The 23,866-nt window shown below is 38.6% G+C and overlaps 1 protein-coding gene across 1 annotated transcript in view; it reads right to left on the reverse strand.

The window, feature by feature from the left end:
* The window catches only part of LOC115214955 (tetratricopeptide repeat protein 37), a 95,505-nt gene extending 84,645 nt beyond the window's left edge, over window positions 1–10,860 (reverse strand). The window contains exons 1-4 of the mRNA XM_029784049.2: window positions 10,715–10,860; window positions 6,702–6,791; window positions 4,346–4,489; window positions 1,109–1,200 (exon numbers count right to left, since the gene is read on the reverse strand). Of these exons, the coding sequence (XP_029639909.1) occupies window positions 1,109–1,200; window positions 4,346–4,489; window positions 6,702–6,791 (326 nt within the window). The 5' untranslated portion in view covers window positions 10,715–10,860. The remainder of the gene's footprint in view (window positions 1–1,108; window positions 1,201–4,345; window positions 4,490–6,701; window positions 6,792–10,714) is intronic.
* Between the last annotated feature and the right edge of the window lie 13,006 nt (window positions 10,861–23,866).

Here is a 23,866-nt window from a genome sequence, read left to right on the forward strand (position 1 = left end):
CTCCAGCAAGGTCGCAGTCTACTGATTGAAACAAGTCAAATATAAAAGATTGAGATGGTTTGAGTTGTTGCTGTTTAGGTTGCTATTTAGCCCCAAGACAACACCAATCAAGCAGACCTATGATCAAAGACACTCCAGTTGTGATCACCCCATCTTCTTAAGGGCATTTAAAACTACCCTAACAAATCTCTTTTTCCTTTAAATAAAACAGTAACATGATAGTTGAGGGTGACTTGACTGTTATTTCTTGAAGATCAAGGAACCATAGAGAGGCTCTGTTGCTTGTTGGTTACATGCTTCAAATCGATGTTGTTGTTTAGCCTCTGGTCAACCCTGATTGAGCAAAGGTATGATCAAAAAGCATTCTAGTAGTGGTCATCCGAACTTTTTCCTACGTACAGTAGCATAACAAGGGTGTGTGCCACATGAGGTAACCCTTCAATCTGCTACCCCGACCCTACTCACCACCATACAGACTTCTACAGAAGACCCAAATGTGCTGCCCCCATAAAAGTACCTCAGAGTGAAACACCTTCATCATGTCCTCCCAGCCTTGCCACTTATCTAACATGTCCTTTCCTAAGATGGTAGGGTGCAATTTGAGGAACATTAAGCATTTAGCATTAACTGTTTCATGTGACGACTGGACTCCAAGAGATCATTATTTTAACAGAAAGTACAAAACAATAGACCTCAGCCCTTTCTGCTGCAGCCAGCAAGCAAAATGAAAATTATGGGGTCACTTGACATGTTAGATACAACAGTAAAATCTCTCTCAAATCACACTCTAAAATCTTACAAAAATGAACGTTATATCATCATTATAATTTAATGCCTTTTTGTATGGGTCAGATGGAATCTGTGGAGGCAGATTTTCTTTAGCTAAAAGCTCGTCCTGTCACCAATACCCATCTGTGTCCAAGCAAAGTAATACTTTTCCCCTTTGTCAGACGTTCTTGCAGAATGCAGTAAAGAATAGAGTAATAGGTGTATACGCATATTTCATAAGGGGTGGGTGTAGTGCTGATGAAAGGGCAATAACTCTTGAAATGTGCATATACGTATGTCTATTTGTATGAAAGACTGAACGTTGGAAAAGAACACATACCTTTCATACAAGACCTGAAGTTTTTCGTAAATAGGGATCAGTTCAGTCTTGTTGTTGGATGAAGAGTTCTTCTCATAGAAACTACACAGACCCTGTAAAAGATATAACAACAGCAAAAAATTTGAAATCTCAACATTTATATTGGAACATTGTTCAACATTTCATAGAAATGGTAAGAAATATTTGAATTTCAGTCAACCATTCTCTAACCCTTTTGTATTTCAGATTATTCTGTCAAATGTAACACACTTTAACTCTTTTATTTGTTTCAGTCATTTTGACTGCGGCCATGCTGGAGCACCGCCTTTAGTCGAGCAAATCAACCCCAGTACTTATTCTATTGATCTCTTTTGCTGAACCCCTAAGTTACAGGGACGTAAACAAACCAGCATCGGTTGCCAAGCGATGTTGGGGACACACACACACACACACAAACATATACACACACATGCATATATATATATATATATATATGTATACACAACGGGCTTCTTTCAGTTTCCGTCTACCAAATCCACTCGCAAAGCTTTGGTCGGCCTGAGGCTATAGTAAAAGACACTTGCCCAAGGTGCCACGCAGTGGGACTGAACTTGGAACCATGTGGTTGGTAAGCAAGCTACTTACCACACAGCCACTCCTGCGCCTATAGTTTTGAATTAATCGTATGTTATATCATAGCTTTGAGATTTCAATAAGGTTTTATATTTTCAGAATGACCTTATAAGCTATGTGTAAGAGGCTAGATCTGGCCAGTTTGAACATAAAACAGAATATTTTGGCCAGATATGGACGGTTCAAAATGCTAAAGAGCAAAACCAGTCATGGGCTAACTCAAATTTTTTTAATAGTGAGGCTAGCCTTGAAAATGAGCCATGTCTCATGCAACCTGCTTCTTGAAAAAGGTCCTTATTTGCTTAGAGTAACTCTATTTTCCTCCCCTCTATCTATCTATCTAATGTATACATCAAACTGTCATTCTTTCTCTCTCACTGTCACTCCTCCTCTCTTGCCATCCACACTCTCCCTCTCACTCACTAACTCTGCCATGCACACACACACACACTTTCTCGCTTTCTCTAACTCAATGTCATGCTCATAAATTCACACTCTTTCTCCCTCTTTCAATGAATCACATTTTCCTCTCTCACTAACTCACAAATAAATGAGCCAAGAGAGAGCCTCCACACAATTACTTTCTGAGTTCAAATTCCACCAAGGTCAACTCTCCCTTTCATCTTTCCAGGGTCAAAAAAACAAAGTACAAGTTCCAGGGTAGTAGATTGCTGGAATTGTCACAGCATCAATGGGATGTCTTGTAGTATTTGTTCCTGCTCTTTGCATTCTGGGTTCAAATCCTGCCGTGACCCAGTCAAGTGGTACACTTAATCTATTGTCCAGTTTCAGTGATTCCCAACCAGGGTCCACACGGCCTTTCAGGTTGTCCATAGAAGACTCTGCTGTGAAAATTCGTGGAGTTAACTGCTTATAATTCTACAATACACAAAATATCTTTTATCTTTTACTTGTTTCAGTCATTTGACTGAGGCCATGCTGGGGCACTGCCTTGAAGGGTTTTTGTCAAACAAATCAACACCCAGGACTTGTTTTTTTTTAAGCCCAGTACTTATTCTATCAGTATCTTTTGCTGAACTGCCAAGTTACAGGGACATAAAGACACCAACACAAGTTGTCGAGTGATGGTGGAGGATAAACACAGACAGAAAGACACATACATGCACAGACATGTGTATGTGTGTGTGTGTGTGTGTGTGAGGCTTCTTTCAGTTTCCATCTACCAAATCCACTCACAAGGCTTTGGTCAACCCAGGGCTATAGTAGAAAGTACTTGCCCAAGGTGCAATGCAGTGGGACTGAACCCAGAACCACATGGTTGGGAAGCAAGCTTCCAACCACACAACCACTCTTGCACCCAATATATAAATTTTTAAGTACAATTCTTAATAAGAGCACAAACCTCCACCAAGGCAACACCAACGTCCTCTCAACCATTAGCCAGAGATGATTTTTAAAATGAGAATATCTGAAATAAGCTCGACTGTTCTCACAAACGAGAATACTAAAAATGAACCTGACTGCTCTCAAAAATGAAGTAAAAAAAATGGAAAAATAATCCAGAACCCTTGTCTGGTACCAGATCGATCCCAAAATCTAATCAGTTTGTGCCAGTCACGTGGTCAAACATCCCTGAAAGATTCATTCAAATCCATCCACCAGTTCAAATACAACTGAAAACAATACCTCCACCTTTGCTAAGGTGGAAGTAATAATAATTATAAAAACACAATAGGATTTTTTTTTGGATACAATAATCCCTAAACTATCACGGATGTTACATTCCAAAACCTCCCACAGAAATAATTAAAATCTAAAAAATACAAATACCTATCAGCCTCAGAAACCCATGATATAAATTCCCAATTATTGGCCAGAAAAGTCCACAATGTATTGAGTGCACGACAGGTAAACCGCGATATGGCAAGGGATTACTGAACAGTGGTTGCCAGTACTGCCTGATTGGCCCTCGTGCCGGTGGCACATAAAAGCACTCACTACACTCTTGGAGTGGTTGGCGTTAGGAAGGGCATCCAGCTTCAGAAACTCTGCCAGATCAGATAGGAGCCTGGTGCAGCCATGTGGCTCGCCAATCCCCAGTCAAACTGTCTAACCCATGCCAGCATGGAAAGCGGACGTTAAACGATGATGATGATGACGACGATGATGATGATGATGAAGGGCTATGGAGGTCCAGTAGAGTGAAAAAAAAACCAAAGGGGTTCACAGGCACAAAATGGTTGAGAACCACTGAGTTGAACATCAATCACCACCAGGTATGATAGGCTCAGATCAACTAAAGCCTTGTGAGTGGCTATAGTACACAGGAACTGAAAGAAACCCATCATATATATATGTGTCTGTGTTTGTCCTCCCGCCATTGTTTGACAACCGGTGTTGGTGTGTTTACATCCCCTTAACTAAGCAGTTCAGCAAAATAGACTGACAGAATGAGTACTAGGCTTACAAAGAATAAGTCCTGGGATTGATTTCTTCAACTACAAAACAACCCTTTAAGGCGGTGCTCCAACAGGGCTGAAGTCAAATGACTGAAACAAGTAAAAGAATAGAAGAATATATGTGTTTAGATATAATCCCTTAGATTATGTTACTGTATTTCTTTTGGGTTTCAAATACTGTTACAAAAACATTCTGAGACACTACCTGCCAAGCTAGGACTTGATCTGGATTAATTTCAATGGCTTGTTTATAAAATGATATGGCTTCATCTCTGTGTTTTGTTTCAACGTTGGCCACCGCTCTGAAAACCAAGGCATTGTAGTTCTTCTCATCAAAATCAAGGATGACCTAGAAAAACAATACAAAAGAAAAAGATTTAGATAATAATAACAATAAAAAGGATTGTCCATTGGACACTTTGCAACAAGTATGAACTTGACAGAGCAAAAATGTGGTAGAAACATAAACCCAAAGGCATCATCAGAAATGATAATGCGAAGATCAAGATCGTATGGGAGTTTATGACTTAGTGCGAACATGAGATAGAGAATAGGAAGCCAGACATAGTGTTAATTGAGAAAGAGTATTTGGCCCTCTTCTATTAACCAGTCTGGGATGGAGGAGTAGCAGTTTTTCATTCATTTTGGCAATTTCATGGCAATATGTTTCTGCAGTAATGGTTTTTCCAGTTTTTAAGAGGTTATAGTGGATGAGTCCAGCAGTATCCCAAACAATCACCATAACCTCTTTTTTGAAGAGCTCGGGTTTAAGGAAGGTTTCTAAGTGCTTCATTGTGGTCCAACCACTGCGAAGAACGTTTTTTATTATTGTACAGAATCTACTTTGCATCACAAGTTACAATATGGTTGAGAAATGGACTGGTCTGGTTACAGAGAAGAAGTGACGAGCAAATTTCATACCTGCGCATTTTCTGATTTTCATTCAAATTGTGTGGTACCCATTGTTGAGCTTTTTTGATTTTCCAATCGCATGCAAATGGTTGCAGGCAGTTTTCTGGCTAACTTGAAGTTCTTTTGCCAGTTCTCGGGTGGTTTTACGTGGATCTTTCTCAATGACAGTTTTTAATTGACCATCATCAATGACAGATGGGCATCCACTATGCTCATGATCTTCTGGTCTGCACTGCAAAGTCATTTAAACCATTTTCAAGCTGACCACTCACTGGTCATTTCCTCACCAAACATTTCACTCATATCACAAGCAGTTTCAGCTGCTTTATGTCCTTTTTTGAAACTGAATAGCAAAATTGCTCAAATATTGCACTTTGACAGTTCTATTTCAGATGATTGTAACAACAGTGAAAAAGATATCAATAATAATTTATTGATGCATTTAGGCAAGTCTACGTCTGTATTATCAGACAATTGCAAAAAATATGTTAAAAAAAACTTCAAAACTTTGCACAAAAATCCGGTACAAATTCTTCATGGTTTAAAACGTTGCTTACTTTTTATTCAACCCGATATATATATATTAGAAGGTTTGGAGATGATGTACAGGTATTATATATTAGAAGAAATGAAGTACTCAGAAATCTGGATGGTTTTATATTTACAGATATTTATTAGAATGTTACATGTTTTTATAAATCATATATCATATATTAGCGCTTTTGTCCACGCTAGAGAAGTTTTCAAATTTCAGGAATTTTGTCTCTTTTTAAAGTATTATTGAGTGTGTAGGGGTGGGGAGAGATATAAGATAGTACAAGAGGGTGAGGAATTGGGAGAAAGTGAGAGAGAGCGCGCATGTGTGTGTGTGTGTGTATGTTTGTATCTGATACAAAAACACACATGCGTGCGCTCTCTCTCTCTCTCATTTTCTACTATCTTATATCTCTCCCCACCCCTACACACTCAATAATACGATAAAAAGAGACAAAATTCCGGCAAAAGTTCAATTTGAAAACTCCACTAGAGTCGACAAAAGCACTAATATATGATATATGATTTATAAAAAACATGTAAAGTTTCCACTTGTTCTGATTTAGCATCAAGTTCTGACAATATTTTATCCGACTCGTGGCCGATGCCAGCGCCGCCTTGACTGGCTTCCGTGCCGGTGGCACGTAAAATGCACCAATCCGACCGTGGCCGTTGCAGGTGGCACGTAAAAAGCACCCACTACACTCACGGAGTGGTTGGCGTTAGGAAGGGCATCCAGCTGTAGAAACATTGCCAGATAAGACTGGAGCCTGGTGCAGCCTTCTGGCTTCCCAGATCCCCGGTCGAACCGTCCAACCCATGCTAGCATGGAGAACGGACGTTAAACGATGATGATGATGATGATGATGTAACATACCAATAAATATCTGTAAATATAAAACCATCCAGATTTCTGAGTACCTCATTTCTTCTTATATATATATATATATATACATGCATGCAAGTATGGTGCCTAGGGCAAGTGTCTTCTACAGTCTTCTACTACTATAGCACTGGGCCAACCAAACCCTTAGAATGGAGTTTAGATGCAGTGTTATAAAGAAACAATATTATTGGATAAAGGACCTTTACTTAAAAGACCACGACTGACTTACTTTACAGATGTTTTCAGCTTCTTCATAATTTTTATTCTTCAAGGCTTCACGTGCTGCCTTTAGCTTACTTTTGATTTCCTTATTGTCCATCTGAAACAACAATAATAACAATAATAATAATAATAATTTTGTGAGGCTGGTGGAGATGTTTGATCAAATTGATCCGTGTACTTAAGTAATACCCAGTATCCAAATAAGCTATGGTGGAATTTGAACTCAGAATGCAAAAGCCAGGAAAATACTGCACGGCATCCAGTTTGTTGTTCTTGCAGTTCTGCCAACCCACAGTCTTTGATTGGAAATTTTTATATCAACCCTGAAAGGATGAAAGGCAAAGTTGACCTCAGCAGAGGATTGGAATATATGCCATAAAGCATTTGGTCCAAAACTCACATGAATCCAAAACAAACATAAGAATACATGGCAGTGATTGAAGCAGAAGTCAAGGGTCAGAAGACATTTAATAACCCCTTAACATCATCTGAATCTTTTCAGTGAGACATAATTCATTGCCTGGTTTAGTTCAACATGACCACCACCTGGTCCTTTGATGACATTAGTGAGGTCCCATTTGTCACAAGCTTTTGGACTTATGTTGAAATTAAAGAGGAAATCCTGAGCAAAGAATATGTCAAAATGGTTGCTGCATGTTTATTATTATTATTTTTGATCACCCGGGATCAAAAATAATAATAATAAACCAGCCTGGGGGATACAAACAAGTGTGTGGAAAACGAATATGAAAAAATATGCATGCTGACGAGGTGGGGAGGGGACTTTTGGAAAATTCACAAGATCTGATTTTTCCATCATAACTTTGGATAAAATGGATATATATTGATTTCTTTTTACGGAATCCCATATTTTTGTTTATGGAGGATCCAATTCTGAAAAAAAAATTTTCAAAAATCACATTTTTAAAATTTCAATCCGCTCGCCCCCACCTCACTTTTCACTTTTTCTGGAATTTTTTTTTTTTTGCAAAATACATAGAAAAATGCGAAAATTACGATTCTGAAAAAAATTTGTTTGTAAAATTTCAATTTTTCAAAAGGAAAAAAAAAAAGAATATATACCCTCGGACCTTCAAGCAGGCTATCCACATGCTAGAAACAACAGCCAAATCTCACAAAACTGCAATAACATAATGAAATTTTGAAAATTTGTTTTTCAGAATTGGATAATCCATAACCAAAAACGTGGGATTCCATTTTTAAAAAATCAATATATATCCATTTTACCCAAATTTATGATGGAAAAATCGGATCCTGTGAATGTTCTGAAAGTACCCTTGCCACCCCAGGGTCCTCAGCATGGATTTTATTTTTCATATTCGTTTTCCACACACTTGTTTGTATTTATTATTTTTTTGTTCCCTGGTGAAGGTCTTTATATTGACCGCTTGATGTGAGGCTGCATGCGTGACATGAGGTAAACAAAGTATACTATAATGTGAGCCAAAAAGCGCGGAAATTCCCTGTAGTATCAGTGGTACCCATCATGTGTGTGTTTGTATGTCTGTTTGTCCCCAGCCCCCAACATCACTTGACAACTGATGCTGGTCTGTTTAAGTCTCTGTAACTTAGCAGTTTGGCAAAAGAGACCAATAGAATAAGTACTAGGCTTACAAAGAATAAGTCCTGCGATCGATTTGCTCAACCAAAGGCAGTGCTCCAGTATGGCCGCAGTCAGATGACTGAAACGAGTAAAGAATAATATGTCTTGACATACTGTATGATTGGACCCAGTTTGGACCAGTCTTATCCAGCACATCATGCCAACAATCATCATAATCATTCGTCATCATCTTCATGAGATGCAACAACTTGAGATCAGGCTTCACCAACTTCGTCCCAAGTTTTTCTCAGTTTCTCTTGGCACTTTCTCACACAACTACCATCTTCCATTTACATCATAGCCTTCTCTCTTGCATACTATATCTGATTCCTCTAATACCCAGCTTTTCTCCCAACTCATCAGTATTCCGTTGTTATGCATATTAACATTACATAAACAGGAAAGCATGCTTGCTTCATTCTCCACTAGTCTTTAAAAATCCTTTGCATTTCAGACCCATGTCTCACTACCATGCAGCATCACATTTCACACATAAGCATCTTAAAATCTGTCCTTCATTTGTTGCCAGCAGAGGTAATATCTCCTTGAACTTTTTCTAACATATTCTTACTCTGACTACTATGATTCTTGATCACCTACTCCTACATAACAGAAACTGCTAGCTACTGTCATGGACCCACCTAAGCATGTAGGAGTATGCATTCATGCATGCATACATACCAAAAGAACTTCGACTCCAACTCCTCTACTATTGGCACCTCCGACTCCTCTTTATGTAATTAAGTGATTGTGGTCTGCATATCCCATAAAGCATATGCATACGCTTGTACTTTGAGTAGGCCTCTATGTTATAACTGGTTGATATTAAAGAATAAAGATATTGCGAGTTAGAGTCGGTATGGTTTTACCAACTCTGATTCCAACTATCCCTTAATAGTTTCTGACTCTGATTCCATGACTACGACTCTAACTCCACAGCCCTGATACATACATATAGTTATGGCTGGTGTATAGGATTACTCTGAGTTTCACATCCATAAAGTGCTTAGGGTCTGAAGAAACACTATAAAGCTGAGCGCTTTATGGACATGAAACCCAGGGTAACCCCATAGACTGGCCATAACTATATTCTGCTGCTCTATATCTTAGAGTGTGCTTCTTTTTCAGATTTATGATTTACTGATGATGATCCATATATATATATATATATATATATAGAGAGAGAGAGAGAGACCCATGTTGTCCGTCATCATTAGTTTTACGACACCGCTTTTTACATACTAACTTGGGTTCAATGATTTTTCTAAGGCAGTGTTTTACGGCTGGATGCCCTTCTTATAGCCAACCCTTTTAAAGTCCCCCTTTTGCGTGGTGTCCCTATTCTAAAACCAGCTACGCAGTATACACATATCATCTGCTCACACACACATATCCACCTCCACTATTCACAATATGGTTCCTATTGTGATGTCGATCACATTACAATATTTTTAATAACTCAGAGGAGAAAGAACATCAATTATAAATCAAGAACATCAATCATAATCGTAATCGAGACTGGTCAGAGGAATGGAAAAAGTTATGTTTTAGACCGAACACCTAACCCGGGAGCAGAACTTTCTGCTCCGGCCGAGGTGCTCGGTCTAAAGAGCCCGATAGTGATATTAAAAAGGCAACGAATTAGTGTCCGCTCAAAGCAGGAGCATCCCTGCGTATGGTTTCCAGAAAGTTTCTAATAAATTTTACCCACGGAACATTCACTCAACTTGAAGCTATGCTAGGAGACTCTTTGTCCCAAGTAGCACACAGTAGAATCGAACTTCTTAACCACAGAGTTATGCCCGAGTCCATTCTAGACATAAGACTACTGGATTCTTCTAGAAGAGTTGATTACATTGCATGGCACGTTACGTCACTGTCTGAGAAATGCAAAACAGCTGCGTAAGCAAAACAAACAGCCGCCAGTAGGATTCGAACCCGAAAACTTGGCTGGACAGATGGAACATTAACCGGTTGAGTAAGGCTGATTGAAATCAACGAAATAAGTAAAATCGGGTGATAATAAAATCAATAGATTTTAACAAATCGATTATGAACAAACAAGAATTGTTTGATGAATGATTAAAATAAAGAGAAAAATAATGACAATTCTTTTTACTAAAGGAACAATGCTTAAAATTTTGGAAGAGAAGGAGATCGATGACAGACCCCCAGTGCGCGACTGGTATTGATTTTACTGACCCCGAAAGGATAAGGTCGACCTCGGTGGAATTTGAACTCAAAACGTAAAGCCGGACAAAATACCACTGAGCATTTTGTCCGGCATGTTAATGATTTTGCGAGCTTGCAAAAAAAAATAAAGGATCAAAAAGATGCAAGGAAGAATTAGGATGCAACAAAGGGAGGCTGTGATTGGAGATTAGGTTTATATTTACCTTTCAGTAATTAGGAAAGAAGGGAGAGAGAGAAGGGATTCGAACCGGGTGTCACTCCCTCATTTCTCCATCAAAATAAACGTGGACAATCGCTTGGAAAAGGAAACTAACTTTAACCGGAAACTCTACACCGGAAACTATAACGAGTTGTCGCCCTTTAATATGCAAACATGAAAATAATAATAATAGATTGATTTTCTCCTTTCCCTTTTTGTTTTCCTAAAGTCAGGTATACTATGGAAGCAGCTAAGAGACATAAAATTGTTATCTGCAGTAATATCGATTTTCTTGCGATAAAGTCTTACTGTTCGTCTTCTGATATATATATAGATATATATTTAGGTTTGGTCATGCAAACAGGAAAACAGAACTCAGTATATGAATCGCTTATCTTTTATCTTTTACTTGTTTCAGTCATTAGACGGCGACCATGCTGGAGCACCATCTTGAAGAATTTTTGGTCAAATGAATCGACCCCCCCCCCCCCGCCGTTCTTGATTTTGTTAAGCCTGGTACTTATTATATCTGACTCTTTTGCCGAACCGCTAATTTACAGGGACGTAAGCACACCAACACCAGCTGTCAAGCAGTGCCAGGGGACAGACACAGACACAAAGACACAAACATTGATACATGTGTACATATATATGTAAGTGTGTGTGTGTATATATATATATATATATATATATATATATATTATATATTATATATATAAAACAATACAAAAGGGGAACGTAAAACATCCAGACATTTCAGTGATACAAAAAAGGGACAACAAAACATCCAGATAGACGATACAAAGAAAACAAGGATGGATCATTCGGAGTTTTCTTTCCTCAGTCGAGTTCCAGATTATCTTTGCAATTTCGGCTGGTTATACTCGAGATTGCTCCAATCTGGCCTGCCCCAAGGAAAAACTAAGCTAAGAGCATTAGATTCCTTGGAAGAAAGCAGCAAATGTATACGAAAACAAGGACAGGAAGAAAAAAAACGGAGAATGTTAAACAAATACAAGAGAAACCTGTTAATGCTGTTAATGAACAATTATTAACTTCCTAATCTCCATTTTCTTTTCTTCTGTCAAGTGAATATAAACTATGTTTTTATATATACCTATTAGTTTTAGGAAATTCATTCCCCAAAATACTAGGTATTGAACCAGTATTTCCTTGGATGAAACCATCCATTCATGAGGTTTACTCATCCTCAAATTATATATATATATATATATATATATATATATGCGTGAGTTGAATTGAGCAAACACTATATGAGAGAGGTTTTCTTTAAGTATTAGAAATAGTTTTTAAAAAGTTTTTTAGCTGCTATTTCTAATGAGTTCAGTATGCGGCAAAGTAATTTATTTTACTAAGCCCTTTTATATAATGTAATAATTTATATATATATATGTATATGTATACATACGTTAAACCCTCCTTCTTTCCTTCTTTCCTGAGCGTCCAATAATACTATACTTGTTCCACGTCCTAACGTTGTTGTGTTTTCTCTTTGTGTTTTCATGTTTGGATTAACTTATATATATATATATATATAATATATATATATATATATATATATATAAGGGGAGAGTTCACAAAAAAAAACAAAAGACGAAGACAGGTGGTGTACAAAACAAACAGATGTATTAGTATAACGCTCAGGAATAGAAAAAAGTCTTTTACGTTTCGAGCCTACACTCTTCTACAGAAAGGTACACAGAAAAATACAAGGAGAGAAAAAAAATGGACCGAAAAAAAAAGATGAGAGAAAAAAAAAGGAGCTGTAAATGTATGTATCTATATACAGCTCTGGTCAAGCTGTCCAACCCATGCTAGCATGAAAAGTGAACATTAAAAGATGGTAATGATGATGATGATCATGATCATCATCATTTAACATCTGTTGTCCATGCTGGCATGGGTTGGACATTTTGACCAGGGCTAGCTGGCTGGAAGGTTGAACCAGACTCTTGTCTAATCTGGCATGGTTTCTACAGCTGGATGCCCTTCCTAACACCACCCACTCCAAGAGTGTTTATATGCCATGACTACAGTTTCACTTGGCTTGATGGGTTTTCTCAAGCATGGTGTACTGCCAAAGGTCTTGATCATCTGTCATTGCCTCCGTGAGGCCTAACACTCAAAAGATGCTTTTTACGTGTCACAGGCATTGGATACCTTGCCTCCATGAGGCCCAATGTTTGAAAGGTGCCAGTTATGTGACACTAGATCAGCCACAACTATGATTTCCCTTGGCTTGATGGCGATATAAGGGAGTAGCAGCACACCTTGGTCTTCTAAATTTTCAATCTGTAATTTCAATACCAGGTGAAATGCTTACGGAACTTCATCTCAGTTCAAATTCTGCTGAGGTTGACTTTGCCTTTCATACTTTCGGGGTTAATAATTTAAGTACCAGTTGAGCACTAGGGTCAATGTAATCAACTTGTCCCCTACCCCCAAATTTCAGGCCTTGTGCTGATAGTAGAAAGTATTATTTCTTATTTCTTTACTGCCCACAAGGGGCTACACACAGAGAGGACAAACAAGGACAGACAAACAGATTAAGTCAATTATATCGACCCCAGTGCATAACTGGTACTTATTTAATCAACCCCGAAAGGATGAAAGGCAAAGGTGACCTCGGTGGAATTTGAACTCAGAACATAGCGGCAGACAAAATACCTATGTTTTTTACTACCCACAAGGGGTTAAACACAGAGAGGACAAACAAGGACAGACAAACGGTTTAAGTTGATTATATTTACCCTGTGCATAACTGGTACTTATTTAATCGACCCCGAAAGGATGAAAGGCAAAGTCGACCATGGCAGAATTTGAACTCAGAACGTAGCAACAGATGAAATGCCACTAAGCATTTTGCCTGGTGTGCAAACATTTCTACCAGCTCGCCACCTTTGAAAGGATTATTTCTATTTTCCATTTTGCTCAAAGCAAGAAATATATAGAGGCAGTGCAACAAGTAAATTGGCCAAAGATGAATACATGATATTTCTCAGTAAGATGAATATAAAAACTAATAATAGCACATAGTGTAATATAGTGTAAATAGAATAATTAATAGCAGAATGAGTGTATATGCAAATAAATAGAGTGTATTAAGCATATATTGATGGTACACAGCATATTACATAAATTGATGAAATTTACCAATGAGAAAAAGGAGAAAATTGATATGATCATCAGAGAACAATAACCATAAGAACATAAAGACATTAATTGAGTATTCATTATGAGATAAAGAAGACATCAGAATGAACTTTTGAGTGTTGGGCCTCATGGATGTGAGGTGGCTGAGTTCCTTTCAAGCAATGGATGTCATGGAGACAGTGACCGAGACCTTTGGCATTATGTCGTGCTTGAGATGAAGACCCATCAAGCCAAGCAAAATCACAGTCATGGCAGATATCGGTGTCACTCAAATGGCACCCATACCGGTGGCACGTAAAAGCACAGCACCCATTACAATCTCGGAGTGGTTGGCGTTAAGAAGGGCATCCAGCTGTAGAAAACCACGCCAAATCAGACTGGAGCCTGGCCTTTTTTCCAGCATGCCACTGGGTTCTTTCTATGTGGTAGCAGCAGTGATGGAGCTGGATAGGGATTTAAGAAGAAGGAGTAGAAGATAGGATGGAGAGAAAAGAAGAGCAACAAATAAAGAGAAAGGCAGATATTGGAGAGTTTGATTTTTTTAAAAATAGAGAAGTTATTGAAGTTGAGAGTGAGAGAAAGAGAGAGATTGAGAACGAAATAGAAAAATTTGAAAACAAAGAGAGAGGTATGTGAAGAAAAGTAAGAGGGAGAGAGAGAGAGAGAGAGGGATTCAAGGAGGAGAAAAGAAGACTAGGCACTAAACTAGAGAGAAAGTAAGAGATAAGACAGAGATAGGGAATTGAAAAAGTGTATGAGAAGGAGAGAAGAAATTCCGCCGAGGTCGACTTTGCCTTTCATCCTTTCGGGGTCGATTAATTAAGTACCAGTTACGCACTGGGGTCGGTGTAATCGACTTAATCCGTGTGCCTGTCCTTGTTTGTCCTCTGTGTATTTAGCCCCTTGTGGGCAATAAAGAAATAAGATGATGATGATGATGATGATGATGATAATAACAACAACGATATTCTCTAGACTATTTTTGGTTTTGAAAAACCGATTGACAACATGGTTGTGTAGCTGTGCGGCTGATAAATTCAAATCTAAATGTAGCAAGTCCATTAGCACAGATTTCTTTGAAGACAATGAATAAATTTAGCAAACTCATTAATAGCAAACTTCCCAGAAACATTCCTAAAAAAATCCATTCCTGCAAAACACATTACTCTCAGTTCTGTCAAAGACATTTCTCCCTTCAACATTCAGCAAAATCCTCTCCGTAAGCTATTATTCAAATAACAGATATTTTTATTCTCTTCTCTTTCAACGGCAACTGTTTTCTCTTTCTCTCCTATGGAAGGTCTATTATCTAAAAATGTTTGAAACATTGATTTAAAATTTTGCCACAAGGCCAGCAATTTTGGGGGAAGGGGTGAGTTGATTACACTGACCCCAATGTATGACTGGTGCTTATTTTATCATCCATGAAAGAATGAAAGGCAAAGTTGATCTTGGCAGAATTTGAACTCAGAATATAAAGATATACACACAAACATATACACACACACACACACATACATATATATATATATATATATATACTCTTTTACTCTTTTACTTGTTTCAGTCATTTGACTGCGGCCATGCTGGAGCACCGCCTTTAATCGAGCAACTCGACCCCGGGACTTATTCTATCGGTCTCTTTTGCCGAACCTCTAAGTAACGGGGACATAAACACACCAGCATCGGTTGTCAAGCAATGCTAGGGGGACAAACACAGACACACAAACACACATACATATATATATATATATATATATATATACATATATACGACGGACTTCTTTCAGTTTCCGTCTACCAAATCCACTCAAAAGGCTTTGGTCGGCCCGAGGTTATAGAAGAAGACACTTGCCCAAGATGCCACGCAGTGGGACTGAACCCGGAACCATGTGGTTGGTAAACAAGCTACTTACCACACAGTCACTCCTGCACCTATATATATATATATCATTATCATCATCATCACCTATATATAAATCATCATCATCATCATCGTTTAGCGTCCACTTATACAACGGGCTTCTTTCAGTTTCTGTCTACCAAATCCACTCATAAAAGGCTTTGGTCGGCCTGAAGCTATTGTAGAAGACACTTGCCCAAGGTGCCACACAGTGGGAATGTACCCGGAACCATGTGGTTGGTAAGCAAGCTACTTACCACACAGCTGCTCCTGTTGTTGAAATTTAAAACCAAAAATCATCTTAGACAACACTGCTAAGACTCTTGCCTACGAAACCAAGTTGTTCAGAAAGAAGCAGGCAGGAGCAAAAACTCTTGCTTTGCTATGATGCTGGTGTTATTTCAGAATTTTCTTTTCCTAGAGAGATTTATAAACAAAGACTAGGGTTAGTTTTAGGGATATTTCACTCCAATGAAAGAACTGATGAACTCAATAGAGTCAATGGACATTCAACATACATATATCATACATTATTTACATTATTTACATTCAATGGATATTTGTTGTTAACACAACATTTCGGCTGATATACCCTCCAGCCTTCTTCAGGTGTCCTGGGGAAATTTCGAACCTGGGTTCTCATTCCGAAGGTATTTTTCGATGTTATTATTATTATTATTATTATTATTATTATTATTATTATTATTATTATTATTATTATTATTTGGCGTTAGGAAGGGCATCCAGCTGTAGAAACTCTGCCAGATCAAGATTGGAGCCTGGTGCAGCCATCTGCCCCACCAGCCCTCAGTCAAAATCATCCAACTCATGCTAGCATGGAAAGCGGACGTTAAACGATGATTCTTCTTCTTCTTCATCTTCTTCTTCTTCTTCTTCTTATTATTATTATTATTAATATTATTATTATTGTTCAGGTCACTGCTTGGAATCGAACTCAGAATCTTGGGGTTAGTAGCCCGCACTCTTAACCACTATGCCCATGGGCATATGGCGTAGTGGTTAAGAGCGCAGGCTACTAACCCCAAGATTCCGAGTTCGCTTCCAAGCAGTGACCTGAACAATAATAATAATATTAATAATAATAATAATAATAATAATAATAATAATTATAATAACATTGAAAAGTAACTTAGGAATGAGAACCCAGGTTCGAAATTTCCCCAAGACACCCGAAGAAGGCTGGAGGGTATATCAGCCAAAACGTTGTATTAACAACAAACAAGATGAGGACAAATATCTGTCGAATGTAAATAATGTAAATAATGTACATAATTCCTCATCTCTTAAATATAGAACTGTAATACATATATCATGTTTCTCTGTTGGAGCAATGTGGACCATCTAGTCATCTGTGACTGATGACTTTGTTTAAAGTGAAGTGTTGTGTACAGTCAACCTCACTCTCTCATCCATGACCATCTTCAGTCAACTGGTAAGATCAGGTTAAGATGACTAAGGCTGGAGACGGATGCAGTGGATGATCAAGATGTCTTCCTTGCCTCATCTTGTTCTCTGCAATCCACAATGTACTGTTGCAGCTGCCTTTCCTGCTGTTGAACCATTAAGGTTTCTTCTACAGAATCTGCCAGATCCAGTCCTCGCATGCATGGGTAGGCTTGCCCTATCATACTTACTGACCCATAGCTGGGATGCTGACAGGTGCTAGTACTCAGGGTCAGTGGCAACCTGAACAATAGTGGCTAAGAAGTGGTTCCATGCTTCTCAAAACCCTGGAACATCCAAACCAGGGACCCATAACTGTGTGCAGTTTAAAGCCATGCCTGGGACATATACGAGGGGGTGCTGCAAAGTTCCTGGCTTTAAGGGTATCATGAAAGGCCTGGTTGGGGTTCCAACCTTCCGAGTTTTTTTATAGGGCTTAGGAAAAACTGAAGAACGACTAAAATACCATAGTTTTGCAGGACAATAAGTTGTGGGTAGCGATTTTTTCACTACTTCAGGGGGTGATGACCCTGCCTGATGGCCCCGGCTGACAGTACCTGGTATAGGCCCCTATCCAGGGTTACAGAAAGGAGACAACCTTCGAAGAAATCCTGAGTGGAGTCCCAGAGGTGGTTTAGTGTTCGACTCGATATTCTTCCGGCAGCTCCTACACCAAGCTGGTGCCAAATGTAATGCTCTGGACTCCTTTGGACTATGTCAGCAAGGTCAAGAGAGAAATCCTGATGATTGGGCTACCCAGGATTTTCTTACATCTAGCCCAGGCCTGTGCAAAACTGGAGAGGATACTTCAGTGCTGCTGTAAAAAATGGCAGACATGAGGTGTAAAAACCAGACTGGATTATTTTATGTGCAACTCCATTGTCTCACGAGACAAAAGGATGCCAACAACAACAACAATACCAGCACACACAGCACATGAAACTCTAAAGCTTTGGCTTTGAGTTGTCGATCATCCACCTTATTTTCTTGACTTTCCCTGCCACTCTGACTATCACCTCTTTTCATAACTGAAGAAACATCTCAAGGGAACGAAATTTCACTCTGATTTGGAAGTGATCGCTGCTACAGAGGCCTGGTTGGAGGCCTAAGATTCCGAGTTCTTTTTACCAGGCTTAGAAAAAAACTGAAGGTCTGCTGCAATAAGTGTGTGAATCTTAGAGGAGAATATGTTGAATAAAATCATAATTAACTGATCCTCCTGTATTTTCTTTTGCCCAAAACCAAGAACTTTTCAGCGTCCTCTTATACATATATACATACAGTTGATTTTGCTTAATTGCATACCCTTAGTGACTGAAATTCTTATCCACATAGCCATGCTATGTGGATAACAAAGTCAAAATCATTTTACATCTATGGTTTCAAGTTGGATCCCATTCTGTAGCACTTTGGGCAGACATTTACTATAACCCTAAGTCGGTCCAACTCTTCAGAATGAAATTTGGTAAACTGAAAGAATGTTCGAACTGAACAGAAGAACTGTTCTTGAGGGTCAGACATAATGTGTCACCTATTTTAATACCACAATGTTACAGTTGCATGCTTTTAGCATACTTCATCCTGTACAACATGAGTGTGTGTTTATAGATTTAAACATTATAAAACCTCACCTTGGCTGAAATAAGAATGTATGCATATTCCTTCTATGCTATTAACAAGCTATATAGGCCTGAAAGAGCTCTTCTTTCTCATATTGATAATATTAGCTCAACAGCTCATTCACCATTTCTTCCTGGAAAATGCAACTGCATTTCAAAGCATATGTGGAAATTGAGAGACCATTTTATAGTTTGTTGATGGAATGGAAGCACTCCATTGGTTACGACGACGAGGGTTCCTGTTGATCCGATCAATGGAACAGCCTGCTCGTGAAATTAACGTGTAAGTGGCTGAGCACTCCACAGACACGTGTACCCTTAACGTAGTTCTTGGGGATATTCAGCGTGACACAGAGAGTGACAAGGCCGGCCCCTTGAAATACAGGTACAACAGAAACAGGAAGTAAGAGTGAGAGAAAGTTGTGGTGAAAGAGTACAGCAGGGATCACCACCATCCCCTGCCGGAGCCTCATGGAGCTTTTAGGTGTTTTCGCTCAATAAACACTCACAACGCCCGGTCTGGGAATCGAAACCGCGATCCTACGACCGCAAGTCCACTGCCCTAACCACTGGGCCATTGCACCTCCAGAAGTTTGTTGATAGCTCCTCAGAAGAAACATACTTGGTTTCCTTTCCTAATCATTAGTGTAGGTCATCTGTCTTAAATTAGGACTGCACCATGATGGATTGCTTAATTTGCATATTTTGTGCTTCTGACGGCTCGCCTTTGATTAACCCATGTTATTTCACCTCAATTGGACCCGCTCTCTTCAACATTACACCAGGACACGTCAAAACAGAAACTGACCACACAAAATTCAAGAAGTCTTTGGACAAATTCCTTCAAACAGTCCTGGACAAACCACCCACACCCGGATATGTCTCCGCAAAGATAAAAACTGGACAAATTTAAATAGTGTAATGCATTTTTTCTTTGTTGTTGTTGTACAGAGAAATCAGAAAGATAGTTCTCCTGAAAGACTATTTCACAATTTGTTGAGCACTCCTTAGAGAAGATATACCCAGCTTACTTCCCGATCACAGTGCAAGGTTAAGTTATAATTGCTTTAAATAAAGAGCTAATCTATGATAGTCATGACTGGGGAAGGAAGCCAGGTTCATCTCTGAAGAGCAGCAACAAACCCTGAGATGGTCCATCAAGAGACTCCCTCTTTTACCTACATATTATTAGTATAGAAAGAATATACTGACATTCTTATTTCACCCACAGTGAGTCTCTGTAATGTTTAAATATATGAACACAAACACACACACACACACACACATGCATGCACATTTCTATATATGTTTTTTTCTTTTCAATTTAATTCAGTTCTATTTCTGTCGAATTAAATGATGAAATTATAGTTAAAGAGTTTTATTGAATTTTATTTACTTATCACTTCCTCCCATCTAATGTTGAGTAATGTTAAAAATTAAATACTGCTGTCCATTTGTCCAATGAACAATTAAAAACACACACACATGCGTGCGTGCACACACACACACACACACACACACACAGAGGGTGTCCCGAAATTAAGGCAACCGAAGTTTCAGGCTTTAATAACTATTAATAAATGTGATAAGATGTGAAAATTATACATTATTATAAAAGCTTAGTGTGTCTTCTTTTTGTTTCAGACTAAATAAATTCAGATTTATAAATTAGATAATGGCTATAGGCTGAAATACAATCATAACCCCCAACAAAGGAGGCAAAAGTAATACAGCTATAGCAAAACAGTTTAAAATTAATTGAACAACAGTTTGGAAAATTGTCAAGAAATTTCAAGAGACTGGTTCCACCACTGAGTGACCTGGAAGTGGTTGCTGAAAAAAGTGTGCAGACCCTTCAGTTTATCAAAAAAAAAAACAGAGAAAAGATACTGCAAAATTCTCATCATGCTTTCAGAAAACTGGCTGCTGCAACAAAAGTAAACCAAACATTGATGTATTGAGGACTGAAGAAGGATCACAGGACCCCCACCCCCACCCACCCTACAAGATGTTCTGCTGTCGTGAGCTCATGCAAGTTTATATGGCCACGAGACTGGAGAGAAGTCCTTAGTGGTATTCTGTCCCATCATGCCTCACAAATATTATGGTCTCCATTTCTACCTTACACTGGAGTGTACCTGTCTACATCTGAACTATTACAAACTTTTCCCATTCCATTCCAGGTCTTTCCTGACATCCTGTTTATATATATATATATGTATGTATGTATGCATGTATACACACACACACACACATTGACACACACACACACACACATATATATATATATATATATGATGCTCTTCTTTCAGTTTCTGTCTACCAAATCCACTCACAAAGCAGTGGAATTGAACCTGGAGCCATGTGGTTGGCAAGCAAGCTACTTACCACACAGCCACTCCTCTCTCTCTCTCTCTCTCTCTCTCTCTCTCTATATATATATATATATATATATATATATCTCATTTATGATAAAAGGCAGATTTATTACATTTACTTGATACTATATATATACACATATATATTTCTGTGCACCTCCTCAAATAAATATAACAACTACATGTGTAACTGGAATAAGATGTGCTTCAATAAGACACTGCTTGGATTTTGACCCTTCCTACATAATAGTTATATTCCTGTGCATGTATATTTATATTTATGTCTATTTATATTTATATTTATGTGCATATATATATATATATATATATATATGGTACCTGTGGAGTATCTCCTCTCATTATAATTACTTGTGTAGCTTCAAGGACCTGGAACAGATCACCAATATGTAACGTCTGTGCGAAGCGAGGTGATGAGAATGGCTCCTTTGTTCATCACATGGTCGATACAATAAATATAGATAGAATAATGCATAAAAGTGCCAGAGGGAAAAAAAGAGACACAACCGGGAAGAATGTTTAAGAGAAGATTTATTGATATGTTAACATGTGTGGTTGTGTGTATGTCATATAATAGACAGAATAATAGACAGGCTGTCATAAGAACAAGATGTATGCGTGTGCATATAGACATAAACGTAAGCATGTTAAGACCATATAAGGATCGCGATGAAGAAAAGACAGCGAAAGAGTCTATAGCCATCGAAGTGAGGAGTAAGTTCATAGACACAAGAAAGATGAATAATAATACCACTTTGTAGTCAATTGTACATGATAGTTGAAATACTGTATCAAGAAGTTGTGGTGATGATGTAGAGCCGGTTATGGTACGTATTGTACATAAGGTTGTGACTGCTGCCTAGGTCACTTGGTACAGGAGTTCTCTCAGATTGTATATTCACTGTTGATCCATGGTGGAGTAATTCACGAACAGTGCAGTGTTGTAACCAGTGCAAGTATGTAGAGAGATGTTGACATTGGGACGAATGGTGGCAATGGAGATGGAGGTCGCCGAATGCTGTTGGACGAAGTTGGTGAGTCTCTACGTGGCTGCTGCTGTGTTGTGACTGGAACCGGCAGTGTCTTGTGTGGTCAGTGGCTAGACCTTAAAAGGTCTGATACCGAAAGACCTCGAAATGAGAAGCTGGAGTTTTATAAGAAGTTGTAGACTCAATGCTGGGTAGAAAACAGGCTGTCACATGTAACCTTATTTAAAGGCTGTGATTGGTTGGGATGCATATAGGCACGTGATAGAGCAAGAGACAAATTGCGCCAATACCAACCAATCAGAGTAGTGGACACAATAGGGTCCAAAATGCAGCCAAAGGCTAGCTGTTATCTCCTACGTTTGTATGTATATACAATATAGAGGAGAGGAATTTCACTCGAGTGTACACTTACACATGCTTCCAGACCACATGGCTCTGGGTTCAGTCCCACTGCATGGTACCTTGGGCAAGTGTTTTCTACTATAGCCTTGGGCCGACCAAAGCCTTGTGAGTAAAATTTGGTTGACAGAAACTGAAAGAAAGAAGCCTGTCAGATATACATATATGCATGTATTTGTTTGTCTGTGTTTGTCCCCCTACCATTGCTTGTCAACCGATGCTGGTGTGTTTATGTCCCTGTAATGTAGTGGTTCGGCAAAAGAGACCAATAGAATAAATACTAGGCTTACAAAGAATAAGTCCTGGTGTCAGTTTCGTTGACTAGAGGTGGTGTTCCAGCATGGCTATCGTCAAATGACTGAAATAAGTAAAAGAAATAAAGAAATAATATATACTCTTTTACTTGTTTCAGTTATGTGACTGCAGCCATGCTGGAGCACCGCCTTTAGTCGAGCAAATCGACCCTGCACTTATTCTTTGTAAGCCTAGTACTTATTCTATCGGTCTCTTTTGCCGAACCGCTAAGTTACGGGGACATAAACACACCAGCATCGGTTGTCAAGCAATGTTGGGGGGACAAACACAAACACACACACACACACACACATATATATATATATATATATATATTATATATATATATGGTACCTGTGGAGTATCTCCTCTCATTATAATTACTTGTGTAGCTTCAAGGACCTGGAACAGATCACCAATATGTAACGTCTGTGCGAAGCGAGGTGATGAGAATGGCTCCTTTGTTCATCACATGGTCGATACAATAAATATAGATAGAATAATGCATAAAAGTGCCAGAGGGAAAAAAGAGACACAACCGGGAAGAATGTTTAAGAGAAGATTTATTGATATGTTAACATGTGTGGTTGTGTGTATGTCATATAATAGACAGAATAATAGACAGGCTGTCATAAGAACAAGATGTATGCGTGTGCATATAGACATAGACGTAAGCATGTTAAGACCATATAAGGATCGCGATGAAGAAAAGACAGCGAAAGAGTCTATAGCCATCGAAGTGAGGAGTAAGTTCATAGACACAAGAAAGATGAATAATAATACCACTTTGTAGTCAATTGTACATGATAGTTGAAATACTGTATCAAGAAGTTGTGGTGATGATGTAGAGCCGGTTATGGTACGTATTGTACATGAGGTTGTGACTGCTGCCTAGGTCACTTGGTACAGGAGTTCTCT

The sequence above is a fragment of the Octopus sinensis genome, linkage group LG8 (assembly GCF_006345805.1).
Source record: "Octopus sinensis linkage group LG8, ASM634580v1, whole genome shotgun sequence".
Lineage (NCBI taxonomy): Eukaryota > Metazoa > Mollusca > Cephalopoda > Octopoda > Octopodidae > Octopus > Octopus sinensis.